The 26,779-nt window shown below is 41.8% G+C and overlaps 1 protein-coding gene across 3 annotated transcripts in view; it reads right to left on the reverse strand.

The window, feature by feature from the left end:
- DPH6 (diphthamine biosynthesis 6) overlaps positions 1 to 26,779 on the reverse strand; it is a 248,942-nt gene that overhangs the window by 45,375 nt on the left and 176,788 nt on the right. For 2 of the 3 annotated variants that reach the window (XM_053381498.1, XM_053381489.1), the window contains one exon: positions 3,129 to 3,534. The exons of the other annotated variant lie outside the window; for it this stretch is intronic. In XM_053381498.1, coding sequence (XP_053237473.1) covers positions 3,129 to 3,534 — 406 coding nt within the window. The remainder of the gene's footprint in view (positions 1 to 3,128; positions 3,535 to 26,779) is intronic. 3 annotated transcript variants of the gene reach the window in all.

Below are 26,779 nucleotides of genomic sequence, written 5' to 3' on the forward strand. Positions count from 1 at the left end.
CCGGGTTCGCGTCTCCGCTCCTCCACATGCAGCTGCTGGGTGACCTTGGGCCAGTCACACTTCTTTGAAGTCTCTCAGCCCCACTTACCTCACAGAGTGTTTGTTGTGGGGGAGGAAGGGAAAGGAGAATGTTAGCCGCTTTGAGACTCCTTAAAGGGAGTGAAAGGCGGGATATCAAATCCAAACTCTTCTTCTTCTTCTTACTGAAGGCCTTCTCCGTAATAGCACCCAGGCTGTGGAACTCCTAGATGCATCTGACATACCTTTTCACCCGTGTGTTTGCTGAACATTAATGTCTGAGTCATTGGTTTATTATTGCGTTGGTTTTCTTTCCATCATACGCATTGTATTTGAACTTTATAACGTACCCCTCTCTGGGACTGCTGCCGTACAGGAGAGCAAATAATAAATGTTTTAAATAAACAAAATTTAGCTGCCCCAGATAGAACAAATTTACAGGATCAAGTTTACCTATTCATACCCTTAGAACTACTGCAAACTAATCTTTCTTCCTTGTATACTTACATTTTTAAAAAGAAAACCCTATTGTCAAATGTAAGAAAAAACTATATAGCTTATTATCAGAACCATTATACATCTCTTGAAACATTTGGGATTTGCAAGAGAAAAGATGATAACACAATTTGCAAGCTAGATGCATGTTCTATCAGCTCTTAAACAAAGCACTGCACAATAAATAATATTCTGTCAGGCTATATGTTCATTCCTTGCTTCGTGCATTGGCTGTGCTTATTCTATGCCACACTTTTATCGCTTTCTATTTTTATATTTTAAATCTATTAAGCAATGTCAACTTGAATTTCCTTTGAATAGTGCTGCAGGTTAGGTTTAAAAAAATAGGACAGTACAATCTTTGAGGGCTAACATTTATGTCAGCTAATTAATATGGATCAGTTGAGTTTTGCAAATATCTTTTTAAAAATGTTTGCGCATATGTGAGTCACCAATGGAAGCCTGATCTCTACTTACAAAGACAATGACAAAACTCTGCTAGCTTTTGTAAGAATAAAATGAGATCTGCAGCTATTTTGCAGCCCTGGCATATAGGTGTAAGAGGATTCTTTCTACAGCAACAGATCCAAGTGGTGGATCCATGCTGGACCACTTTGTGGGTTTCTCAAACCCGCTATTACACATACAGTGGTAACTCGGGTTACAAACGCTTCAGGTTACATACGCTTCAGGTTACAGACTCCGCTAACCCAGAAATAGTACCTCAGGTTAAGAACTTTGCTTCAGGATGAGAACAGAAATCGTGCTCTGGCGGCGCGGCAGCAGCAGGAGGCCCCATTAGCTAAAGTGGTGCTTCAGGTTAAGAACAGTTTCAGGTTAAGTACAGACCTCCGGAATGAATTAAGCACTTAACTCGAGGTACCACTGTACAAGCAGGGGAATTAATGGGAAGAATTTCCCAGTGTCCAGCTAATGTCTTATGAATGATAGCATTATGAAGATCATGGTTATTCTGCCCAAAATACAGGTTCCTACATGCTCATCCTCTCTCTCCACAAAAAAAGAACACACCATTTTTTCCCATGTCATGGGATAAGAAACTCTCCATTATATTCTGAGCTACTATCAATCTTAAAGGATTATGTCTGTGGAAGCAAATTCTTCACACAGAACTTGTCTCCTTTCTCTAACAGAATTTCTACTCATTAGCTCACTATGCATGTCTCACCCTTTCATGTGTTTAGTAGTAATTTTCTCTAACTGCCACTAAACGTTATTACAAGCAGTGGTCCTGATCCAGTTAACTATTGCATACACATACATGAAGTATTGTATGGACATTAGTGTTTATTGTGGTTTGCTGATCTTATCTTCTGGTAGCCCTCCTGCTACCTTTATCCTCTGAAACCAAAGATTGGGGGGGGGGACTACAATGATACGGCAACTGTTCTTTCTTGACGCATGTCCAATAATAATAATAATAATAATAATAATAATTCATACCCCACCCATCTGGCTGGGTTTCCCCAGCTAGATGGGCGGCTCCCAACAAAATATTAAAATACAATAACTCATCAAATATTAAAAGCTTCCTTAAACAGGGCTGCCTTCAGATGTCTTCTAAAAGTTAGATAGTTGTTTATTTCTTTGACATCTGGTGGGAGGGTGTTCCACAGGGCGGGCACCACTACCAAGAAGGCCCTCTGCCTGGTTCCCTGCAGCCTCACTTCTCGTAGTGAGGGAACCGCCAGAAGGCCCTTGGCGCTGGACTTCAGTGTCTGGGCAGAATGATGGGGGTGGAGATGCTCCTTCAGTTATATTGGGCCAAGGCTGTTTAGGGTACAGTCTTAGGGTGGCATCATCACTGAAGTCCTTGGGCAGCTTCTTCCAATCTAATGAGCAAGATTTCTGTACTATCATCAAAAGTCTAAAACCACAAAATGGGTCCGATTTCTTTCTTTTCTACACATTGTATTTTAGCCAAAATCCAAAATAAATCTGTGACTATATACCAAGCATTTGAAAGACTCTAAATACACATTTCCAAAAGCCCACTTTAAATGGGAAGTTTGGCTAAGCCTGTTTCTGGAGCTAAGCCATTATGCCCTGGCACAAATGATGACCTGATCTGATGGATCGTTCACATTTCAATATTCCATGAGAAAAGGTCAGAAGTATGAGCAAGCCACAGGCAACAAGATTTATGGTGAATAAGCTTCTGGTGTCAGATTTGTCTAAAAGTATTTTTTTGTGTGGGTACTGGCCCGTCATTGGTTCACCACAAGCTACAGGTATTGTTTACACATTCATCTCTGATGCGCCGAGTAAATTACTACCAAGCTGCTGCTGTAAAGTGTTGCTAGGCCTATTTACTATGCATTTAAGTTCTAGTTCAGTTATTGTATTACTGTACTTTTTCATCTAATTGCCATTCAGTACACATACAGATTTCTCTCTGTGTATCTGACAAAACAGGCTTTAGCCCATGAAAGCTTTGGTTAAATTGGTCAGAGAGACTAAATTGATTAGGTTTTCAAGATGCCACAAGCCTGTTTGCTGTTTTTGTTGCAACAGGCAAACAGGGCTACCACTCTGGAAACTGGTATTTTTTTGAGATGACTACAAATATGTATGTAGACAAGTCAGAAACTTACCTGCTTCTAGTGCCTCCATATCAACGATATCCTTTCGGTAGAAAGTTCTAAAACCCAAAGGAGTTGTGTCACCATCTCCTGACATCTTCTCTACTGCTTGCTTAAACATTTCCACCACGTCATGCAGGACACTGTCTAAGCTGATTGTAGATGTTGATGGTGAAGTCAGGTTTAAGGACATGGAAATAGCTGCACTACAAGATGGACAGGACTGCACAGCTTCACATTCAATTTGGAAGTTCTCAAGTGACCTCAGTAGCACAACCTTCTGCCTTTGCTGTTCCTCATCTACTGCTGCAATGACATGCCATTCAATAGAGGCAGCTCTGGGAAGGGAAGGTACCACTATCACAGCCAGTTCTCCATATGCTGCAGGCACATCATTATTCATGTCTTCATCTTCTGCCTAGAAATTAAAAGAGACTTGTCAGGGAACTGCCATCAGAACTGGGGCGGGAAACAGAGGGGCAGTTGTGTTACAAGGAGCCTCCGAAAATCTTGCGAAGCAGTTCCTCGTCCGGTGATGAGGAAAACCCCACCTCCAGTGGGGAAGAGGTGAAAGGACTAGAGGATGCTGGTGGGAGCCTCAGCACCACTTCTGGCCCACCCTGCGCAGAAGTCTAGAGCGCAAAGAGAGAAGGAAAAGGCTTTTATGCTGGAGGAGGTCCAGGAAACAGGCACTCCCGGACTCTGCTAGCGATTGAGTCAGACATGAACTTTGGGGTTCTACACTGTAAATAGTTTGCACCTAAATAAAACCTGTAAAAGACAGGTCGGAGTCCTGCCTGGTTACTCATGAGCAGCCACCCTTGCCATCTGACAAGACTACTCTTGAGTATTTAAAAGCTCTAGATTTTTTATTATTTTTTAAATGCTCCGCCTGCCCCTACAGAGAAAGTGCTTGGCATCTTGCCCAGTCCCAAGATGTCTGAGCTCCATCCCCAGACAAAGCAGGCTCCAAGGCTGATGAATCCTCTGCCAGCATGCCTGGAGAACTCACTGCAACCTTGAGTAATAATGATGGACTGTGTGCTGGTCCCTGATTTGAGAGTACAGGAACAAACTCATTCACACAATGCCCATAACTCATCCAACCTGGTGGCCACATGTTGAGATGCGCTGCAGGAAGCCACAGGGGCTATGGCGGAGGGGAGGGGTGAGTGTTGGGTTGCTGGGGGTCTAAGTTTCTTGTAAGCCAAAGGAGCAGGACGGCCTTGCAGCCTCTGTTGCCACAGTGATGAGAGGCTGCCCTGTCTGTTAGGGATAGGTGGAATTTATTTACACATATATCTTGTTCTTCAATTTTTTTTAACTTTTATATTCCTACCTTTTACTTTCTTTTGCATTTCTTGAGAGAAACCACATGCTAAGCAATGTTAATATTAAAAACTGAGGCTTCCTTTTGCCTGTCCATGTATTGGTAGCAACTTTTTGATATACCAATTTGCTTACATTGCAGTTCAGAATAGTAAATACGGCCCATTGTCTGACCCCTGAATGGAAAAATAATTACAAGTTAAAACAGTAATTTTACCTGGGGTCGATAAGGCCATAACACTCACTCTGCTTTCAATTCACATGCTCAATTTTCATCCACTCACTCTTGACTTCGAGAGGAAGGAATAATGACAGGTTGCAGACACTTTATTTCAAAATTCACTCACAAAGTTATTGACAAGCATTTTTCCTCCACAGCAAAGTCTCTGCTGCTTGACCCTCGTGAGCTGTTTACATGAAAAATGCACTTACATCTAGATTAACGATAGTGAAGTCTAATTCCACACCAAAACTTGTAGCAATTTCTTTAGCATGTCTGTGTTTGATATGGGAACAAAAATAGGGATAATTTGCCTCAAATTGCAGTCACTTCAGTCATAATAAAATCTCGCTGAGTAGTAGTACTGTTTGCTTTCAGTAGTTTCATTAGGTAAGCTGGGGCTGTTATTAAGGTACCAACACATAAATGTTATATTAGCACTTAACAGTAGCACAGAATTCTCCCTCCAGGAGATGAATTCTAACCTTGTCAATATAATTCTGCTTCCAGTACTGCAGAACAGTTTGAAAAGATGAATACTGGAGCTTTATGGTAGAGAAAAGAAGTCATGCTCACTCAGGCTTAAAGGCCACTTGGTTGGCCCAAGGTGCTGAGGTACTGTTTAGAAAATAAGTCTTAAAAAGCTGTCTCGGGTCAAGTCAAGCATTGAGACAAAACTTTCCGACTTTCTTGTACTTGTCTTAGGTTGTTAAATCAATTACTTTGTATTTCTGCTTGCCTTCAACTGCCATTTAGAATATGGAAAGAAATACACAGGAATTAGGCCAAGGCAAAAGTACAATTTCAAACTCAAACAAATGATCATCATTGCAAGTGAAAGACCATGCACCATGCGCCCACATATTCATGTAAGCGCACATTTTACGGAGGCCTCAACCTTTAAAGTATGGATTTGTGTGATGGAGCTTCCAGGAATTTAATTCGCCCCCACCAGTGCTGCAGAAACTCTTAGTCAAATGGCCTCCAACTTGTTTTAAAAAACAGAGAGGCTATTTTGCAGAACAGAGAAATGTTTGAGAAACCATTTCCAATTACCGTATTTTTCGCTCTATAACACGCACCAGACCATAACACGCACGTAGTTTTTAGAGGAGGAAAACAAGAAAAAAATATTCTAAACGAAATAGTGGATATATGATTTTTGTGGTTCATGCTGTGGCCACAGACATGTGATCTGACAGTGAGTTTGGAGTAGCCCAATGCAAAAATCCTGAGGATCCATGTGGATCCATGCTTTGTAACCACGGAGGAGGAAAGGAAGGGGAACCATGGATCCTCTGCTCACGACTGCAGCAGATCCCCCCCGCCACCCGCAGGCATTCTCTCCATAACACGCACAGACATTTCCCCTTACTTTCTAGGACGAAAAAAGTGAGTGTTATGGTGCAAAAAATACGGTATATCTTGTTAGATTATTTTATTACTGAGTATCTCGGTCTCTCTCAACACAGAAATTATCCAAGCCATGCCTTGGAATTATGTAACTCAAGAAATGCTGCAAGTGCTACCAATGTTGCTGGCATGAGTACCAAGCCTGACAGATGTACATAATGATGCTCTTGAAAGAACAGCGATGGGGTGCTCATGTTCTCATGATATTGCCTGTGCATTTTGCAGAATTTGAATCCTGCCCCTTTTTCTTCAGTGCAAATGTAACGACACTGAATACATTGTTCAGAGATTGCAATTGTGATGTGCATGGGTACAGTGACCACACCACCTCCTGCCATTCTCACCCTGGTCCAGTGGTCTCTGGTCTTAAAAAGGCAAGCACAGCTAAGGCTGAGGAAATGATAGCTGACTGGGCCTGATTGGATTCCAATGGCCAAAAATGCTCTCAAGTACACTTGCATTAAGGTTGCATCACTGATCAGGAATGCCTTTTATCAGCTTCACCTGTTGAAAAGGTTACAATCCTTTCTTAGGGAGAGATGCCAGAGCTCAGTGGTAGAGCACAATAGAAGTTTCTACCCCAGCATATCTACTTAAACCATCTCAAGGAGGGCTGCGAAGGACTCCCTCTCAAGACCTTAGCTGCTGCCAGTCAGAGTAGACTGAGCTATATGGATTCATGTTCTGATTGGGACCAAAACATGAATTATCATCCCCTGGCATGTAGGAGATTATGTATTGCATTCTCGACTACATGAAACACTATTCAGATGCCATGTCTGATGTACAATGTGGTTGGCTGATCTCATTACTTTCTCTAGTTTGCTAGAGGTTCCCTTGCTGCGAGAAGTGAGGTTACAGGGAACCAGGCAGAGGGCCTTCTCGATAGTGGCGTCTGCCCTGTGGAACGCCTTCCCAGCAGATGTCAAGGCAATAAACAACTATTTTACTTTTAAAAGACAACTGAAGGCGGCCCTGTTTAGGGAAGTTTTTAAATGTCTGATGCTGTATTGTTTTTAATATTTGGTTGGAAGCCGCCCAGAGGGGCTGGGAAAACCCAGCCAGATGGGCGGTGTATAAATGATTACTAATAATAATAATAATAATAATAATAATAATAATAATAATAATAATTTGCCTGCTTGGCACAATCCAAGCTGCTTCCTTGGGCCTCAACACATAAAGCTTCTTCCTTAACTAGCTCATATGTAGCTTTTTTCTTCTTCTATTGAAGTTTTCACAATACAATTGAAAGAACAAGCTAATCTGCAAGAAATAAACAAAATAATCTCATTCAGAATTGCTACAACCCGCCAAGAGCAGTCATGATAATAATACCAAAAAAGGCACTGGCTATGCACCTGATATCCAGTATATGAACTTGGGCTGCTTCTTTAAAAGATCACAGGTAGTGTTAATCAAAAGAACCTTTCCCTGGAGGTCTGTGAAAACCTCAGTTGTGCAGTATCTTCACAGGTGTTTTAAAACATTTCTGGTTCTGCAAGCATTAGACTAAAGGGCAATATATGAAAAGACTTCAGTAAACTGGGAAGAGGCATGATATAATTTAGATTTAAAAGTATATAAAAAGGTAAAGGTACCCCTGCCCGTACGAGCCAGTCTTGCCAGACTCTAGGGTTGTGCGCTCATCTCACTCTATAGGCTGGGAGCCAGCGCTGTCCGCAGACACTTCCGGGTCACGTGGCCAGCGTGACAAGCTGCATCTGGCGAGCCAGCGCAGCACACGGAACGCCGTTTACCTTCCCGTTGGTAAGCGGTCCCTATTTATCTACTTGCACCCAGAGGTGCTTTCGAACTGCTAGGTTGGCAGGCACTGGGACCGAACGACGGGAGCGCACCCCGCCGCGGGGATTCGAACCGCCGACCATGCGATCGGCAAGTCCTAGGTGCTGAGGCTTTAACCCACAGCGCCACCCGCATCCCCAAAAAAGTATATAGTTCAACATTATTTTAAGACTCCCCTGCATTGCAGGGGGTTGGACTAGATAACCCTTGGGTTCCTTCCAACTCTTAAGATTCTATGATTCTGAGACTCGGAATGAGTCTGAATTTGAGATATGTGAGCAAGTGGTTTCATATGGCCTATAAAATTCCTGTTCTTAATCAACACCTGGAGAGGAAGAGTGGGATCACACCCACCATCACTGCTGCTGACCTCCATGGGTTCATCCAAAGATCTGGACAGAATTTACATGTACAAGCTGTATATACACAAACTCTTTTAAACCTTTGGATCACTGCCTGGTAGCCAGGAGCAAGACAAAAGAAATCCTGCCTTATCTACAGTTGGCAACCGCACAAACAGTGCTCTGGCAGATTTATAAACAACCCTACAAAATTAGATTCAGGTTGGTATTAAGTAAGCAATTCCTTTTTTTTTTTTAATACAGTAGTACCTTGGGTTAAGAACTTAATTCGTTCTGGAGCTCCGTTCTTAACCTGAAACTGTTCTTAACCTGAGGTACCACTTTAGCTAATGGGGCCTCCCGCTGCCGCCGCTGCGTGATTTCTGTTCTCATCCTGAAGCCAAGTTCTTAACCCGAGGTACTACTTCTGGGTTAGCGGAGTCTGTAACCTGAAACATCTGTAACCCGAGGTACTACTGTATCCGCTTGGAACTTATGACCATCCTGTCATTAATGACCATCGTTTTACATGAAGATCCTAAAAATTACCTGAGAGGTAACTGGGACACTATTTTGCTTCATCTTATTAGAACTTGCATGTTCTACCACTGCAGCTTCTTGTACCACTATCAGCACTTCCACCAACTGATCCCTTAGTACCTATTATCCAAATTGTAACTGAGTGCAATTGATCTCTGCAAGCTGGGGACTTCGTCCCACAGCTGCTGCTCACAATCAATAAAACTCTGCTCTCAATAAAACACTGTGCTATTCGCCTGTGTCCTTTCCTTGAAGAAGCCACAACATATTTGTATTAATTTACAGATTATGAATGTTTCCGTTTTGGAAACCAGCAACAGAGCCAAGAACCTAGCGCTGATAAGAATCACCCAGCCTCCCCCAGTTTACAGGTTTATGCTATATTTTTCAACTGCTTAGTCTTTCTGTAGACTCGAGTTCAAGTAACAGTAGTGCGAAGAGCAGTGAAATGCTAGCTTGGATTCTTTTTCGTAGTCTCTTCTTTGCTAGGATGACACAATCGGTGCAGGAAGACTGTTCCCATGACAAACCCTGCTTTTAGCCAACCATTATCCCCCGCCTCCTTCCTCCTGCTTTCTAGCTATATGGCTCTTCAGTCCTTGTTCCTCTTGTACATAATGGTAGTCTCATCCTTTGAAATTCCACAGCAAATGTTAGATAATATGTTCAATTATTTAAAAGAAAATGTCCAAATTGCACCACCAGCTAAACTCAACCATAGAATTTTACTCACGGATATACAATAGCCTTGTTTCAGCAAACAACCTCAATGTATAACACTTAGCCATGTCGTTTTTTTAAAGAGGAAGAATCCTTATGGAAACAAAATCTGGCAGCTTGCAAAAATGAATTCAAGCAGTTTCATGTAATACCTGCTCCTTAAGGACCCAAGGAAATGTTTATCTCTTTGCAATCAGTATTTCTTATTTGAAAATGGGAAACAACAGCATAACTACCTACATAATAAGATAGATTATAGAAAATCTGCTCTCAAATTTATATAACAGACCGAATGAGAAAAACACCTGGCGGCTTCAATCTCATGGATTTTATTTCTAAAACACTAAGCAATTTAAGTGCACTATCCTACAGCTTCTGCTATTCAGATAGACTGCTGTACACAGAAGAAACCTCTAATCAGGTGATCAATGGAACTAATAAAAACTGAATGCAGTGCTCTGAAAGGTCAGGGCAGGATTGTGAGTTTTAAACTTAGTTGCCTTTTCACCTGCTTTCAAAAACAACTGAACTTGGGAACTGTTTTCAAATGGCACAAACGGTTATTCTATATATTGCAGATAATTTGCAGAAATTGTAGGATAATGTACTTTCGGGATGCTTACAAGACAAGCTTGCAGATGTGACTACCAGGCAGACTCATCCACTGGAATAACCGAAACACTCAAGGGATTTCTATGGTCCATTGATATAGCTGTGAATAAGCTGAGTTCTCTTTCTCTTTTCTAAAAGACTTTGACTTTTTCCTCTGCAGTTTTCCTAGTGGAATCTCTACTTTGCAAGTGACAAACCTATTGTTGGTAAGGATACTTTGTTCTGAAGCTTAAACCGGTGCACTCTTGTTATGCAGACACTGTGAGGAAACTTTCAAATGTATAATTTATAGGCTCATTAATCCTGTCACTATCATAATCAAAACTGCCACTGAAATTTTTTTTTTGAAAAACTGCAACTCCTTAAGGTAGCATTATCTTTCACTTTCATGATCCCATCACGTTCTTTATAGAACTAGCAATTCAGTATTCATTTTCTTTAATTTAGAATAGACCAAATGACAAAGAATCTCCATTTCCTTGGACAGCAAAAGTAGCAGACAAGTAATCTTAACTCTATGAAGCAAGCATTTTTAATAGATGAGCATCTCCTCATATGTACTGAATACTATTGTAAACTTTTTCAATGCACAAACATTGGGGGGAAATCCTGGATTTGCATTGCCACCATACACGAACAACTTGCTACCAGGAAATTACTAGGAAATTATGCAGTGGCCATTTCTGAGTACAGTCAAACCTTGGTGTCAAATGGCTCTGTTTCTGAACGTTTTGGCTCCTGAACTCGGAAAACCTGGAAGTAAATGCTCCGGTTTTCGAATGTTTTTTGGAAGCCACATGTCTGATGCAGCTTCCACTTTAGTGCAAGAGGCTCTTGCAACCAATCAGAAGCTGTGCCTCGGTTATCGAACATTTCGGAAGCCGAATGGGCTTCTGGAACGGATTACGTTCGACAACCGAGGTTTGACTGTAATAGAGGCTGGGGCTGATGGAAGTTGTAGTCCAAAACACCTGGAGGGCACAGGGTGGGGCCTAAAGTTACTGGGCCTAAAGTTCACTTACGTTATGGTAATAACAACAACAATAATAATAATAACAGTAATAATAATAATTTTTTATACCCCGCCCTCCCCAGCCAAGACCGGGCTCAGGGTGGCTAACACCAGGTATAAAAAACAATTGATTAAAATACAACTTAAAAAGAAGATTAAAATACAACATTGAAATGCAGCCTCATTTCAGTAGAAACTCATATCAAAAACTTTTTGGGGATGAAAACGTCAAATCTTCACCAAGGCCAACTATCCAGACTGGTCCTACGTGAGTCAGAAAAAAGCCAGGGAAGTCCCCAAATAGGAGTTCCATCACAGAAGGAGAAAGGAAAAAGGAAAGAAGGGAAGGGGATCAAGTTGATTCCAAGCCAAAGGCCAGGCGGAACAACTCTGTCTTACAGGCCCTGCGGAAAGAAATCAGATCCTGCAGGGCCCTGGTCTCATGAGACAGAGAGTTCCACCAGGTCGGAGCCAGTGTTGAAAAGGTCCTGGCTCTGGTTGAGGCTAATCTGACTTCCTTAGGGCTCGGGACCTCTAGGGTGTTGCTATTTATGGACCTTAAGGTCCTCCACGGGGCATACTGGGAGAGGTGGTCCCGTAGGTAAGAGGGTCCATAACTTACGTTATGGTAGTGGTGCCAGGGCTGGTGCAGGATCATCTAGTCCAACCCCGGCAATGCATGAATATGCAGCTGGCCCATACAAGGATCACACCTGCAACTTTGGTTTTATTAGCACTAAGCTCTAACCAACAGAGCTAACAGGAAACTTAATCATATAATTAAATGCATACATACATATCGCATACAGAAAAAATAAAAAATCTGCAAATATATCAGACTAGTAGAAAGAACACAAATAAATATACTGTTTGCAGAGCACTAAAATGTACATCAAACTGTATGTATTAGCCACTCGCTATCCTTAATCTTTTGAGTTCAGTGCTTGAACTTTGAAATCACAATAAGCAGAAGGCAGCCACCTTACTCATTACGGCCTATAATCTCCCTCGCTGACAGTCTTACATATTAAAATGGTCCTTCGTGCCACAATCCTTTTAAAGTATTCTCAGTGCTACAGAAATAATTTTGGAAGCAAAATATCTAAACAGTAAGCATAATAAAAATGAAACAGGTTAAAGCTTATTAGCAGCAGGAAGCAAATGTGGTAAAACTCTTGCCAGTTCCCCTACATTTCTTCCCCAGCAGGGACTTTCTGTCAAGCTGTGAGTTAGTTCTAGAGTATAATGCAGGCTGCTGTTAACAGCAATTGCACCTTCCTGCACCACAGCATTGTACTAAGAATTCACTTTGATTTTTGATTTCTCCCTTTGTAATAATAATGTTTAAAATATTTCCTGCAGAGCTAAAATGTAAAGTCAAGTACTGTATGCCAGTGAAACACAAGGATATGAAAATATGAAATTGATAAGAAAATAATTGCCATATTGAAAGGCTATTTTTCTTGCCAAACTATCGGTTCCTAAGACAAGATAAGAATAATGATTAAAGTTAAGATTCCTTGAAATACCTCTCAAACATACATAATTCAATATATCTGTTACAATGTGGAAGAAGCATAACTATTTAAGGAACAAAGCCATAAATTGATAGCAATATAAAGTAGAAGCAGATCACGTCTGTCGCATGGAATCTGATCACAGACTATCAGTCTCCAAGTTTTATTCTGTGTGGTGTCAAAAATACACTCTCTTGGAGGGAGACTGCTAAACTGAGTTAAGGGGGTTTTTAAGGCCAGAAATGGTCTAAATAATAAAAAGCAGATGCAAAGGGACGTTCAAATGATAAAAAGAGCCAACTTCACAATATTTAATGGATATATTTCATTGAAATGCTTTATTTCAATCCAGAGTGGAATTTTTTTAGATATCTGTAAAATGTCTTTGAAAGTATACTTAGCCTTCAAAGAGTGAAATTCATCCAAAAGTTGAGAGTTGAATGGCTACAATAAAATCTTTACTGCAATCTTAGGCTTCCCATAGAAACCCAGAACGTAATTACCATATGCTAATACTAGTGCTCCCCTTCATGGATCACTGCCTTGCCGTGGCGAAGGGGCTTGAAGAACTCAGAGAAGCTATGAACTATGCCGAGCAGGGCACACAAGATGAACAGGTCATAGTGGAGAGTTTTGACCAAACGTGATCCACCTGGAGGAGGAACCAGCAAGCCACTCCAGTATCCTTGCCAAGAAAACTCCATGGACAAAGACAACAGGCATATAAAAGTTATGACGCTGGAAGATGAGCCCCTCAGGTCGGAAGGCGTCCAACATGCTACTGGGGAAGAGCGGAGGGCAAGTACAAGTAGATCCAGAGCTGATGAAGCGGCTGGGCCAAAGCCGAAAGGACGCTCAGTTGCGGATATGCCTGGAAGCGAAAGGAAAGTCCAATGCTGTAAAGAAAAATATTGCATAGGAACCTGGAATGTAAGAACCATGAACCTAGGTAAGTTGGAGGTGGTCAAAAATGAGATGGCAAGAATAAATATTGACATCCTGGGCATCAGTGAACTAAAATGGACGGGAATGGGCGAATTCAGTTCGGATGACCATCACATCTACTACTGTGGGCAAGAAACTCGTAAAAGAAATGGAGTGGCCCTCATAGTCAACAAAAGAGTGGCGAAAGCTGTACTGGGATGCAATCTCAAAAATGATAGAATGATCTCGATACGAATCCAAGGCAGACCTTTTAACATCACAGTAATCCAAGTTTATGCACCAACTACTGATGCTGAAGAAACTGAAATTGACCAATTCTATGAAGACTTACAACACCTTATAGAAGTGACACCAAAGAAGGATGTTCTTCTCATTATAGGGGATTGGAATGCCAAAGTAGGGAGGCAAGAGATAAAAGGAACAACTGGCAAGTTTGGCCTTGGAGATCAAAACGAAGCAGGGCAAAGGCTAATAGAGTTCTGTCAAGAGAACAAGCTGGTCATCACAAACACGCTTTTCCAACAACACAAGAGACGACTCTACACATGGACATCACCAGATGGGCAGTATCGAAATCAGATTGATTATATTCTCTGCAGCCAAAGATGGAGAAGCTCTATACAGTCAGCAAAAACAAGACCTGGAGCTGACTGTGGCTCAGATCATCAGCTTCTTATAGCAAAATTCAAGCTTAAACTCAAGAAAGTAGGAAAAACCACTGGGCCGGTAAGATACAATCTAAGTCAAATCCCTTATGAATACACAGTGGAAGTGACGAACAGGTTTAAGGATTTAGATTTGGTGGACAGAGTGCCTGAAGAACTATGGATGGAGGCTCGTAACATCGTACAGGAGGCAGCAACGAAAACCATCCCAATGAAAAGGAAATGCAAGAAAGCAAAGTGGCTGTCCAATGAGGCCTTACAAATAGCGGGGGAGAGAAGGCAAGCAAAATGCGAGGGAGATAATGAAAGATACAGGAAATTGAATGCAGATTTCCAAAGAATAGCAAGGAGAGACAAGAAGGCCTTCTTAAACGAGCAATGCAAACAAATAGAGGAAAACAACAGAATGGGAAGAACCAGAGATCTGTTCAAGAAAATTGGAGATATGAAAGGAACATTTCGTACAAAGATTACCATAATAAAGGACAAAAGTGGTAATGACCTAACAGAAGCAGAAGACATCAAGAAGAGGTGGCAAGAATACACAGAGGAATTATACCAGAAAGATATGGATGTCTCGTACACCCCAGGTAGTGTGGTTGCTGACCTTGAGCCAGACATCCTGGAAAGTGAAGTCAAATGGGCCTTAGAAAGCATTGCAAATAACAAGGCCAGTGGAAGTGATGGTATTCCAGCTGAACTATTTAAAATTTTAAAAGATGATGCTGTTAAGGTGCTACACTCAATATGCCAGCAAATTTGGAAAACTCAGCAGTGGCCAGAAGATTGGAGAAGATCAGTCTACATCCCAATCCCAAAGAAGGGCAGTGCCAAAGAATGCTCCAACTACCGCACAATTGCACTCATTTCACACGCTAGCAAGGTTATGCTTAAAATTCTACAAGGAAGGCTCAAACAGTATGTGGATCGAGAACTCCCAGAAGTGCAAGCTGGATTTAGAAGAGGCAGAGGAACCAGAGACCAAATTGCAAACATGCGCTGGATTATGGAGAAAGCTAGAGAGTTCCAGAAAGACATCTACTTCTGCTTCATTGACTATGCAAAAGCCTTTGACTGTGTCGACCACAGCAAACTATGGCAAGTTCTTAAAGAAATGGGAGTGCCTGATCACCTCATCTGTCTCCTGAGAAATCTCTATGTGGGACAAGAAGCTACAGTTAGAACTGGATATGGAACAACTGATTGGTTCAAAATTGGGAAAGGAGTACGACAAGGCTGTATTTTATCTCCCTGCTTATTTAATTTATATGCAGAATACATCATGCGAAAGGCTGGGCTGGATGAATCCCAAGCTGGAATTAAGATTGCCGGAAGAAATATCAACAACCTCAGATATGCAGATGACACAACCTTGATGGCAGAAAGTGAGGAGGAATTAAAGAACCTTTTAATGAGGGTGAAAGAGGAGAGCGCAAAATATGGTCTGAGGCTCAACATCAAAAAAACGAAGATCATGGCCACTGGTCCCATCACCTCCTGGCAAATAGAAGGGGAAGAAATGGAGGCAGTGAGAGATTTTACTTTCTTGGGCTCCATGATCACTGCAGATGGTGACAGCAGCCACGAAATTAAAAGACGCCTGCTTCTTGGGAGAAGGGCAATGACAGGCCTAGACAGCATCTTGAGAAGTAGAGACGTCACCTTGCCAACAAAGGTCCGTATAGTAAAAGCCATGGTTTTCCCAGTAGTGATGTATGGAAGTGAGAGCTGGACCATAAAGAAGGCTGATCGCCGAAGAATTGATGCTTTTGAATTATGGTGCTGGAGAAGACTCTTGAGAGTCCCATGGACTGCAAGAAGATCAAACGCATCCATTCTTAAGGAAATCAGCCCTGAGTGCTCACTGGAAGGACAGATCGTGAAGCTGAGGCTCCAGTACTTTGGCCACCTCATGAGAAGAGAAGACTCCCTGGAGAAGACACTGATGCTGGGAAAGATGGAGGGCACAAGGAGAAGGGGGCGACAGAGGACGAGATGGTTGGACAGTGTTCTCGAAGCTACAAACATGAGTCTGTCCAAACTGCGGGAGGCAGTGAAAGACAGAGGTGCCTGGCGTGCTCTGGTCCATGGGGTCACGAAGAGTCGGACACGACTAAACGACTAAACAACAACAACAACAATACTAGTGCTGAACCAATCACTTCCGCTGCCTTCTTTTGGTCATTTGCAGCAGAGACATGCCTTATACATGCTCCAGGTGCTATGCAATACTTTCCACCCTTCTTTCTAAGTTTAAAACCAGTGAGAAAAAAAATCCTTGGTCCCTTCCTTTAGTACAGTAAACCCCTGCTTGGCAGGGGGTTGGACTCGATGGCCCTTGTGGTCTCTTCCAACTCTATGATTCTATGAAAACCTTCCTTTAAAAAAGGCTATGGGTTTTTCCTACCCCACAGGGAGGAAGATTTGGTTCACCTTTAGCTAACATGTGGCATTTTGTTACTCCAGAACTTACTCCAGGCAATATAGTGCAGGTATTTAATATTTCTTTTTCTTTTCTTTCAGTAGCCCTTAGGATGGCAGAGAAAGAGACGGCGGTTTAGTCCAACATAGTCACAGTATTATGCCTGAGAGGAAATGCTGGCCATTTGAAATAAGAGAAAAGCAATGCCTTTGATTTAGAAGGCCAATAGGAGAGGGTCATAGTGCATGGGCAGAGCACCTGAGTTGCATTTAGGAAGTCCCAGGGTCAATCCCCAGGATCTTCAAGTAGGGCTGGGAGAGATCCCACCTGAAATCCTTGAATGCCTCTACTACTCAAGGCAGACAACACTGAGCTAGATGAACCAGTGATCTGATTCAGCATAAGGCAGATTCTCATGCCTGAATTCATGGTGCGGGGGTGGGGAGAGGTCATTGTCACACTCTCGGATATTCAATACTTTCTCAAAAACTAACAGATATTCTATGACAAGTGCAACATTTATTGATATACCGTTTTTTCTGTGTATAAGATGATTTATTTATTTTTTACCGAAAAAGTATGTTAAAAAGTTGGGTGCATTGGTGGGAGGGGAGATTGGGTGCAGCCGTGAGCAGGAGATTTGCAGCGGTGCTAGGGCGGGAGTTTGCTGCGGCAAGGGCTGGTGCCGATAGTGTGTTGCTGCAGCAATCAGCAGTGCGATTGGCGGCTGCTTGCAGGATGACGATAGGTTTATTTGGGTATGCGTGCGAGTGTAAGCGTCGGCCCTTTGTGTAAGCGATTTTTGACACCACCCAAAAAAGGTTAACAACTCTGGGAAATCCCCCCAAAGCTCGACAATTCTGTGCACCCCCCCATTTTCTTAATACTGAGTCCCTCAAAATAGGGTGCGCCTTATACATGGAAAAATATGGTAACTAGTATAGAAAGAGTCCAAATATGAAGTTGCAGGAGCAGCTTAACTAGTGCACCTTATACATGGGAAAATATGGTAACTAGTATAGCAATAGTCCAAATATGAAGTTGCAGGAGCAGCTTAAACTTTGACAATAGGGGACGGCCCAGTCTTAGTACCACCATCATGGTGGATGTGAGTGGGGAACCATCTGCTTCATGACACCACTTCCGACTTGTGTGAACTGTCAGTCTGCCAGCTCAGTTCAGAGGAGAGATGGGGCAGCAAGAGACAATGGTACAAGAAGTCAAAGTTCTGCCCATTAGCTGCAGACAAAATTTCATCACAATAACCAAGTTTGCCATAACTCAACATTTAGTTCCTCTTCTAGTCTCCTGTACTCCCACAAAAGGAGAATTCTGAAATACTGGGCATTAAATACAAAAAGAAAAGAAAAGCAAGAAAAGCTGTGAAAGGGCTATCTCCTTCCACATGTTCATAACTCTGACATCTGCCGGATGGACAATCATGTGCGACCACAGCAACTCTCCTCAGTCTGGGCACAACCCGCCATTAGCATGCAAAGGAAAATCCCACACCCACTCTCTAATAACAGTGACATGTGGCTGAAGGTGCGGACAATCAGCTACAAATTCGCTCTTAAAAACTTTGGACCAAGCAGCAACTATAAACGGTTGGCCCAGAGGGAAGGTCCTTGGGTAATTAACCGCAACCTCTCACTATCACCAGCTTCCTGCCAGGAAGGAATGCAAGCCCTCAAAAGGAGTGCCAAGAAAGCTTGCCAGGTCCATTGGTTGTGACAAACACCCATGGTAGCAAAGGCTGCCGAAAGAGCTAATAGGCTCAGCAGTTTCCCATGTCAATCTCTAGACACTGGAAGCCAACATTTTAATTGCTCAACTGCAGTTAGTGTAAACTGAGGTTCCCATTGACCGATGACTAACCTATTGCAATGCTAAACTCAACATGCATCAGTGCTATGTTACTCATCTATTAGTACGTATCTGGACAACTTTTTTTTATTTAAAAAAAATACCCGTTAGGCTTTATACTGAAAACTAAAGGCTTGTTGTTATAAATAACCAATTATGAGTACTATGCTAATTTTTGCAGGTCAACACTGTAGATCTATACAAAGCAAAATCTGCAGTTCTAGACTTACTTATCAGAGAGAAAGCCCAGCTGAGCTCAATAGGACTTCCATTTGAGTAGATCTGTTATAGGATTGCCCTGTAAGGCAGATATATATATATATATATATATATATATATATATATATATATATATGTATTCTCTTATTTTTTTCCAGACAGACCCACACACACACAAGAGTGAGTGGTGAGTGGGGGTTATGAAAACCCCAAATCACAAACAAGAGATCTGACAGAGTGCTATAAGAATGCATTATACAAGCCAAAAGCATTTATTCTGCTTCATGGATGAAGAAGAAAAACACAGAGCAGTTAAAGTGATTATTCACTGCTGAGCTGGCATACATGTTGCTGGGTCAGTGGCTGGCACTGTGTGCTGTGTGAAAGTTTAAAGCAGCATTAAAATAGCAGTAGTTCACATTCAAGTCACTGTAAGTATCCAGGCTTGAATGAGAGCAAAACAAAAAGGACCAGATATACTACTTTTGTATCTCACATTTCCAAAGCCCAATTATTTGGCAGTAAGCTCCTTGGAACTCAATGTGGCTGACTTCCAAATAGAAGCGTTTTTAGTCAGGGTCCCTGGCATTTCAGAGTGGCAGGTAAAATTGACACAGATATAATTCAAAATGAGTAAATTAATAAGGTAAGCGGACACTGAGCACTATAAATAAAGGAACAGAACATACTGAGCTCATGGATAGGCAAGGCTGTGGAACTGTCTCGGGGGCGGGGTGTCACCTTGAACTGTTCTCCCATGGCCTGGACACATCTTCTCTATTCCATAGCAAACATTATACAGACATGTTCTTACAGATCTGGGCAGATTCTCAGTGGGAGAGCAATGGTCTCCTTTCTTTGAAGCCCTTCAAGGCCTCATTTCTTGAAATGGCAAAGTCAGGTGGTGAATGTTGAAAGAGGTAAGGCCATAACAGATAAAAAGAGATATGTATCAGTATTTTCACTAGAACTCTTACGACTGCAAAACTTCAAACTTAAGGGAGAATTTCTCAAAACACACCAGTGAGGACTGGGCATGCTCAGTAGCCAATGAGTGCCAGTTTGGGGGGAGAGACAGAGAGTACGTGGTGAGGGGAATAGAACGCCTTGCTTCCCCTTGCTAGAGTAAATATAACGGTCTCCATTTTAGCAGGTATCAGGGAAATATTCACTATCTAAATAGGGTATGGGACCCTCTTGCTGAAAGGTGTCCTGGAGGCAAGAGATTTTTCTGCTATGACATTTTACAGATGACACCATGCTGGAGGTACCTATTTTCAGCACTTCCATATGAACAGAGCATCACTGAGCTTGTTTAAAGCCCACCATTGGTACTAGAAATTGGCAGACCTGCATGAACATGTGAGATTCGGAATGGGTTGGTCCTGAATTGGCGAGGCCTGAGGGTCGTATGTTACCACTGGGGCAGGGCTTAAACATTCCCCTGCAGCCTGAGACCTTCCCATAAATCCTCTTTCTTGGCTTAGCAAGAAACTTCCTTGCTATGCTCCCTCTCTCCATGCTCCCATCCACCTGCCACGAGCATGCATAACGGCACCATTCTGGAAAGCAGGACCTTGCCACAGGTATACCCTCCCCCTTTAGTACTATTGTTCAGAGTTCCACCCACCCAGGCTGCCCTTCAGGATACAATTCAGTATTTATTCATCCTGGTAATCATGAGTTTTGTTTATTTATCTGGCTTATCCTTAGTCTACTTTAGGAAGCAGTACAATTAAAAGGTTCTTACAAGAAAAATAATACTGAAATAAAGATGACACAAATGTGAAAGGGGAGTTTGAATCAATCCTCACCTTGTTCCCGCCAAACACTCTCTTCTGTCTCTCATGTATTAATCTCAAGGATTTTTATACATTTTTTAAAGGCTGTAGTTAAAGCCATTTAAGCCATGTCCTTCATTGTTCACCATTTCATCGTTCTTTCAGTGACTATGTTCAATTATAAATGCTGCAATCTATGCAGGTTTCTCAAAATGTATAGCATATTTCACTGACCTATTTCCCCTGATTATTCTTATCTGTTTGCTTTTTTAAAAGCATTACAATCTTTTTATGTTCCTTTGTGGACCAGTTTCAAAAGGCACAGCAATTCCAAAGACATTTAGAGTTCTATCTAAGTGTGACCTGTGTTAAATATTTACGTTATAATTACCTCACAAGAATACAAAAGCGTTTTTTAAAAAAATAATCCTGGCCCTTGGGAAATGAAATTTGTAAGACACAAGATGAAAGTCTTACTGGATGTTTTGTACAGGAATCTTGCTTTTTAAATGCTAGAGTCAATGAACATTCACAACATTTCAATGCAGAATAAATGCCACAATCCTGATATGGCAGAAGATACTAGCTAATTATATCTATAACTTTTCAACTGGATTTATACGGGACCTCATAGAAGCTTATAGCAATATCTTTCAAACTAATTGGTTTCCCCTCAATAGCATGACCAGCTACATTAATATAACCACAAGAGATTTTCTAAAAAGGAGAGCAACGTGATTAATTTTTCTGCTGCTGTTCTGTGATTCTTCCAAGGATACAGTGATTGAGTGGATGAAGTGCAAAGTCTAAGAGATTCACATTGTCCCCAGGAGGTTCTTGTAGTTTCAGGTGAGGAGATGGGCCTAGCCTCTTTCCCATTTCCTCTTACTCTTTGGTTCCCACTCCCTAGCCATGCCACCCATTCACCAATTCCTGGTTCTACTATGTTCCAATCCTCACCCTAGGCTCCCCCATCTTGATTTGGTACATTCATTTCCCTCCCTGCTTTGCTCCTTCCTGTCTCATCACTTCCTTTGCTTGCTGCTGCTACTGCAGCAGCCAATGTATACATTCTCTGAGGCCAGGAGAAACAGCAGTTCAGCTGGAAGGTGACATAGGGATGGGGATAAAGGGAGGTAGGAAATAACTTCCAACTTATCCAGGCTTTCCAGATATAGCGGAATGCGCTTCCAATGCCACCATCCCAAATAATCATCACTGTTTTCTTAGTTCACCACTTTTCATGCAAAAAGAAAGCCAATGCTTTTGATTTTAGTTACACTCTATATGACAAAAACAGAATGATCTGACCTGGCTTTTGTGCATCATATAATTGTAGAGTTGGAAGGGACCCTAAGTGTCGACTTGTTCAATTCCCTGCAATGCAGGAATCCCTGACTGATGATCACTCAACCTCTGCTTAAAAACCTCCAATGAAGGAGAATCCATCATATTCCATTCCACAGTCAAACAGCCCTTACTTTCTGAAAGTTCTTTCTAATGTTTAGTCAAAATCGCCTTCCTTGGAATCTGATTCCATACAGAAGTGCTTGGTGAAGCAGTTTTAATAGTATGACGTGAATTATAACTGTAATTTGAATCATGCAAAAGTTTCTGACAAACAGGACAGGCTTATTTATTTATCTATTGATTATTATTTTTAAAAAATAAATTAGGTTGCTTTTCCAGACAACACCCATCAAAAACAGAAGAAAACAATAAATAAGATTAGAACCACTGCCTTCCATATCAAAACCAAAGTTATATTTATTGCAGTCTATGTATGGTCGCCAAAGAAGACAAAGATAGAATTTATGCTACACATTTGCCTATGTGTGAAACGAGACATTTCGCGTGCCATCATCCCCAATGCACCATGTTTTGTATCATTACACATTGTGTGATGATGCTATCACACTTAGCGTCTCTGCCATGCACTTCATTTGATTAGCTGGTCACTTGTCTGGAAAGGGCAACGAGGAGACAATTAGTTGAAGCTGGGGGACAACAACACCACACCTAGGAATCTTGGCGGGAGTTTTTCGCAGAGTTGCCCTTTATGTAACACAGCTCTGCAATGTCCTTAAAGAGCTGTGAGTAAATGATAGAGTTCAACCACAACTCAATAATATGCCTGAGTGAATGAGAATGAACTCTTGCAACTAGTTGCTGCTATTTCATTATACTATAAACATTTGGAATCTTTCCATCCATCAATAATGCCATCTGTCCCATCCAAAATAAGTAGACTACAACCCATATGGTTTATTTTCTTTATATTGATAATTACAGGGAATGAGTTAGCAAAAATCACTCATAATATCATCATGCTAGATAATGACATTGTTACTTCTTTTTCAGTAGAGGAAAATGCAAACCATTTTTAAGAAGAGAAAATTCTAGGCCTGGGACAGGGCTCAGGAAGCTGCTTTATAATGAGTCAGAGCTTATGGCTCACTTTTGTCCATACTGACTGGCAGTGAGTGGCTCTCCAAGATTTCAGGTGGAAATCTCCCTAAGCCCTAGCTAGAGATACCCAAGACTAAACCAGGAACCTTCCACATGCAAAGCAAATGCTCTACCACTGAGCTATCAGAGCCTCTGCCAAGAAACACGTCACAACCCTACAAAGAAAACAATATTCACATGGATATTAGGGTCTTCTGCTGGTTCTCTTAACTGCGAAAAGGGAAGTTACAGGAAACCAGGCAGAAGGCCTTCTCGGTAGTGACACCTTCCCTGTGGAACGCCCTCCCTTCAGATGTCAAGGAAATAAAACAACTATTGGACTTTTAGAAGACATCTGAAGGCAGCCCTGTTTAGGGAAGTTTTTAAGGAATGATGTTTTTATTTTGTTTTTATATATGTTGTAAGCTGCCTGGAGTGTCTGGGGAAACCCAGCCTGATGTGCGGGGTAATAATGATAATGATGATGATGATGATGATGATAATGATAATAATAATAATAATAATAATAATAATAATAATAATAATAAATAATGCAGTTATAGAGCCCTATCCCCTAATACTATACTTTACGATCTTTTAAGTGATAGGGCAATCTACAATCTATCAGTGATTTGTAGGAGAAAACTGGATTCGATAGGGCTCACTTTAACTGATTTTGAAATCTCTGATCCCAAAGATATATGGGAAATTATCAGGAAGACCCTCACAGAAAAAAGTGTTCTCGCCATGCTTGAGGTTGCAAAGCGCAGCACCTGCTCTCCTATTCACCTAAATCTCCCTTTGTGTAGAGATTTCCAAAAGGGATACATGACAAATCTGAAGAAACATGAATCGTGTAGGCTGTTTATGTTGGCCAGATTTAACATGTTTCCCTCGGCGGTAGTGAGAGGAAGATACTTAGCTATCCCAGAATCAGAGCGTCTCTGTAAATGCAGAAAACAGGAACCCGATACTCTAGAACATATATTCTTTTCCTGTGATTTTGGCAGTTATGCCAGAAGACAATTATTTGAGGCCCTAAAATTTAATGGACAGTTTTTTACACAACCAACTGTTCAGGACCTGCTGGCGGACAGCGATGATAAAATTACTTTAATAGCGGCTGAATTTTTAAGTGCTGTCCATGAAGAAAGAATGGGCCATGATAAAGAGACTTAGTGGTTTTAATGGTAGGTGATGTTGCTGTGTTGTATTATATTATTTATGTACATTGATTTATTTTTTGGAGTTAAGAATAGGACTGGGATAAATTGTGTTCGCTGAGCCCGTATTTTATACAGTCTGTATATGATGTTTGTTTGTTAATGTGAGGTGTGATATGCCTAATAAAGGATTTTGAATAAAAAAAAATAATGCAGGTTTGTGAAAGGAATACAGATGGCTATCTTCAATGCTGTGTTTATTTTTAAATTATATTATACTGAGTAGGATTGATCCAAGAGCCTTGCAAGCTGTGAATACCTGATGGGCATGTGAAAATTAACTCAATTTCTGGGATTGGGATCCTGAACTTTCTTCTATTGCCCTTCTCTCTTTTCTGTGAATATGCATGCATCTCTCCAGGTTGACTGTTGTATGCGTCCATTGCCAAGGGGATACTCCTAAATTTCCAGTATGACCATATGCATCAACACACCACAGGACAAAAATAATAACAGAAGTAAGCTCGGTAACTGGAGCACTTTCTAAAGATTTTCCGGAAGTTTATTTTAGAAACCATGACGACATGATATCTTGCAGCCATAAAATGCCACTTCTAAATGACTTCATCTTAAATAAATAAATTTTCTAAACTCTGTAAATCTAAACTTCATGAGATGATCCTCAGCTTACTTTTACTTTTACTTTTCCAGTGTATTTGACCATTATTTAAGCTGAATTGGTACTGTGTGCACACACACAATAGTGTTGGGAAATGTACTGCTATTTTGCTAGAGCAGTTTTCTGCTTGTATCAAGCAATACCCGTTACAGCAAAATGATGATGATGATGATAATTATCTTTGTTGTACTTGTTTCCTCTCCCATCCCAATAAGTAATTATGATATGGCAGATGTCAACAAGAATAAAGACCTGGGTGGATGGAGCTTGTAAGTGATGGAAACAGTCATTTGACAGCTAAAAAACTGCAGATGAAACTGAAAAGATGATCTAAAAAGAAAAAGATGGGTTTATTATTTCAGCAAACTTTATTTCAGAGTCAAGCCCTTTACAGGTGCCACAGGGTTGGCCTAGAGCAGTGATGGCCAAACTTGGCCCTCCAGCTGTTTTGGGACTACAATTCCCATCATCCCTGACCACTGGGCCTGTTGGCTAGGGGTGGTGGGAGTTGTAGTCCCAAAACAGCTGGAGGGCCAAGTTTGGCCATCACTGGCCTAGAGAATGGTGATGGAGGAGAGGACTCTCCACAGACTTTCTAAAATACATGGTCAAATAAGCCTGAAAGGAAGCTTTAGATGCAAAATAAACTTATGTGCAACAGGATGGCGTGTGTCTGGGTTGTCAGCAGAGACTGCATTCCAGAAAGCTGTAGAGTGAGAAGTCAGGCAGTGTATCGGGAACAGCGAGGCTCAACCTCTGACGTTCAAAGGTGTTGAGTCAGAGCATCTCAACCAGCTAGGAAGAATAACTTGGCTGGGAAGATGAATGGCAAGATGGGTGCAATGAGGAGGTAAACAAATAAGGGTCTTAGATGATGATCACAAGGTCCAGGTTGGTTCATAATGGGAGAGGCAGTCCTTGAGGAAATGCAGTCCTGAGCTGTTTAAGGCTTTATAGGTTAAAACCAGCACTTTGAACTGGGCCCGGCAACAAATTGGCAGCCAGTGCAGTTGGGACAGGTTTGGAGGTATATGCTCAAACTGTTTGGCCCTGGTGAGCAACCTGGTAGCTGAATTCTGCACCAGCTGAAGTTTCTGAATTGTCTTCAGAGGTAGCTCTATGTATAATGCCTTGCAATAATCTAACTTAGAGGTTAAGGTAAAGGTAAAGGTACCCCTGCCCGTACGGGCCAGTCTTGACAGACTCTAGGGTTGTGCGCTCATCTCACTCTAGAGGCCAGGAGCCAGCGCTGTCCGCAGACACTTCCAGGTCACATGGCCAGAGTGACAAAGCTGCATCTGGCGAGCCAGCGCAGCACACGGAAACGCCGTTTACCTTCCCGCCAGTAAGCGGTCCCTATTTATCTACTTGCACCTGAGGGTGCTTTCGAACTGCTAGGTTGGCAGGCGCTGGGACCGAGCAACGGGAGCGCACCCCGCCGTGGGGATTCGAACCGCCGACCTTTCGATCGGCAAGCCCTAGGCGCTGAGGCTTTTACCCACAGCACCACCCGCGTCCCTACTTAGAGGTTACCAAACCATAAACAACAGAAGCCCCAGTCTTATCTGGTCTGAGCTGCAGTTTACTGGCTCTCATCCATTACTGAGACGAGACTTTCACAATTGGTGCCGATTCCTTCAACTGCAGCCTCCCAGGAGTGTAAATGACCTTCTAATGAGGCTTTTGAGGAACACAGGAGGCTCCAAGGGAGAAGAGGGATGTGGAAAGATGGGTTGCACAATTGTGTTCTGCTTGCACAACCTTTGGATCCAACCTTCTATATCTAAACCCGGTTGTTACGAATAGAAGGGGCAGAGATCCAGTACGGAAGGAGGAGTTGTTTTCATTGATTTCCCCTTCCTGATACAGACCTAGCCTTTGTCCCACGCTATTCCAGAGGGGTATATAACTGTGATACTTACTACTTTAAAACTTCTTCAGAATAAAATGAAACGTAGTCAGCAA

Source organism: Podarcis raffonei, chromosome 1 (assembly GCF_027172205.1).
Source record: "Podarcis raffonei isolate rPodRaf1 chromosome 1, rPodRaf1.pri, whole genome shotgun sequence".
In the NCBI taxonomy this organism is placed as follows: Eukaryota; Metazoa; Chordata; class Lepidosauria; order Squamata; family Lacertidae; genus Podarcis; species Podarcis raffonei.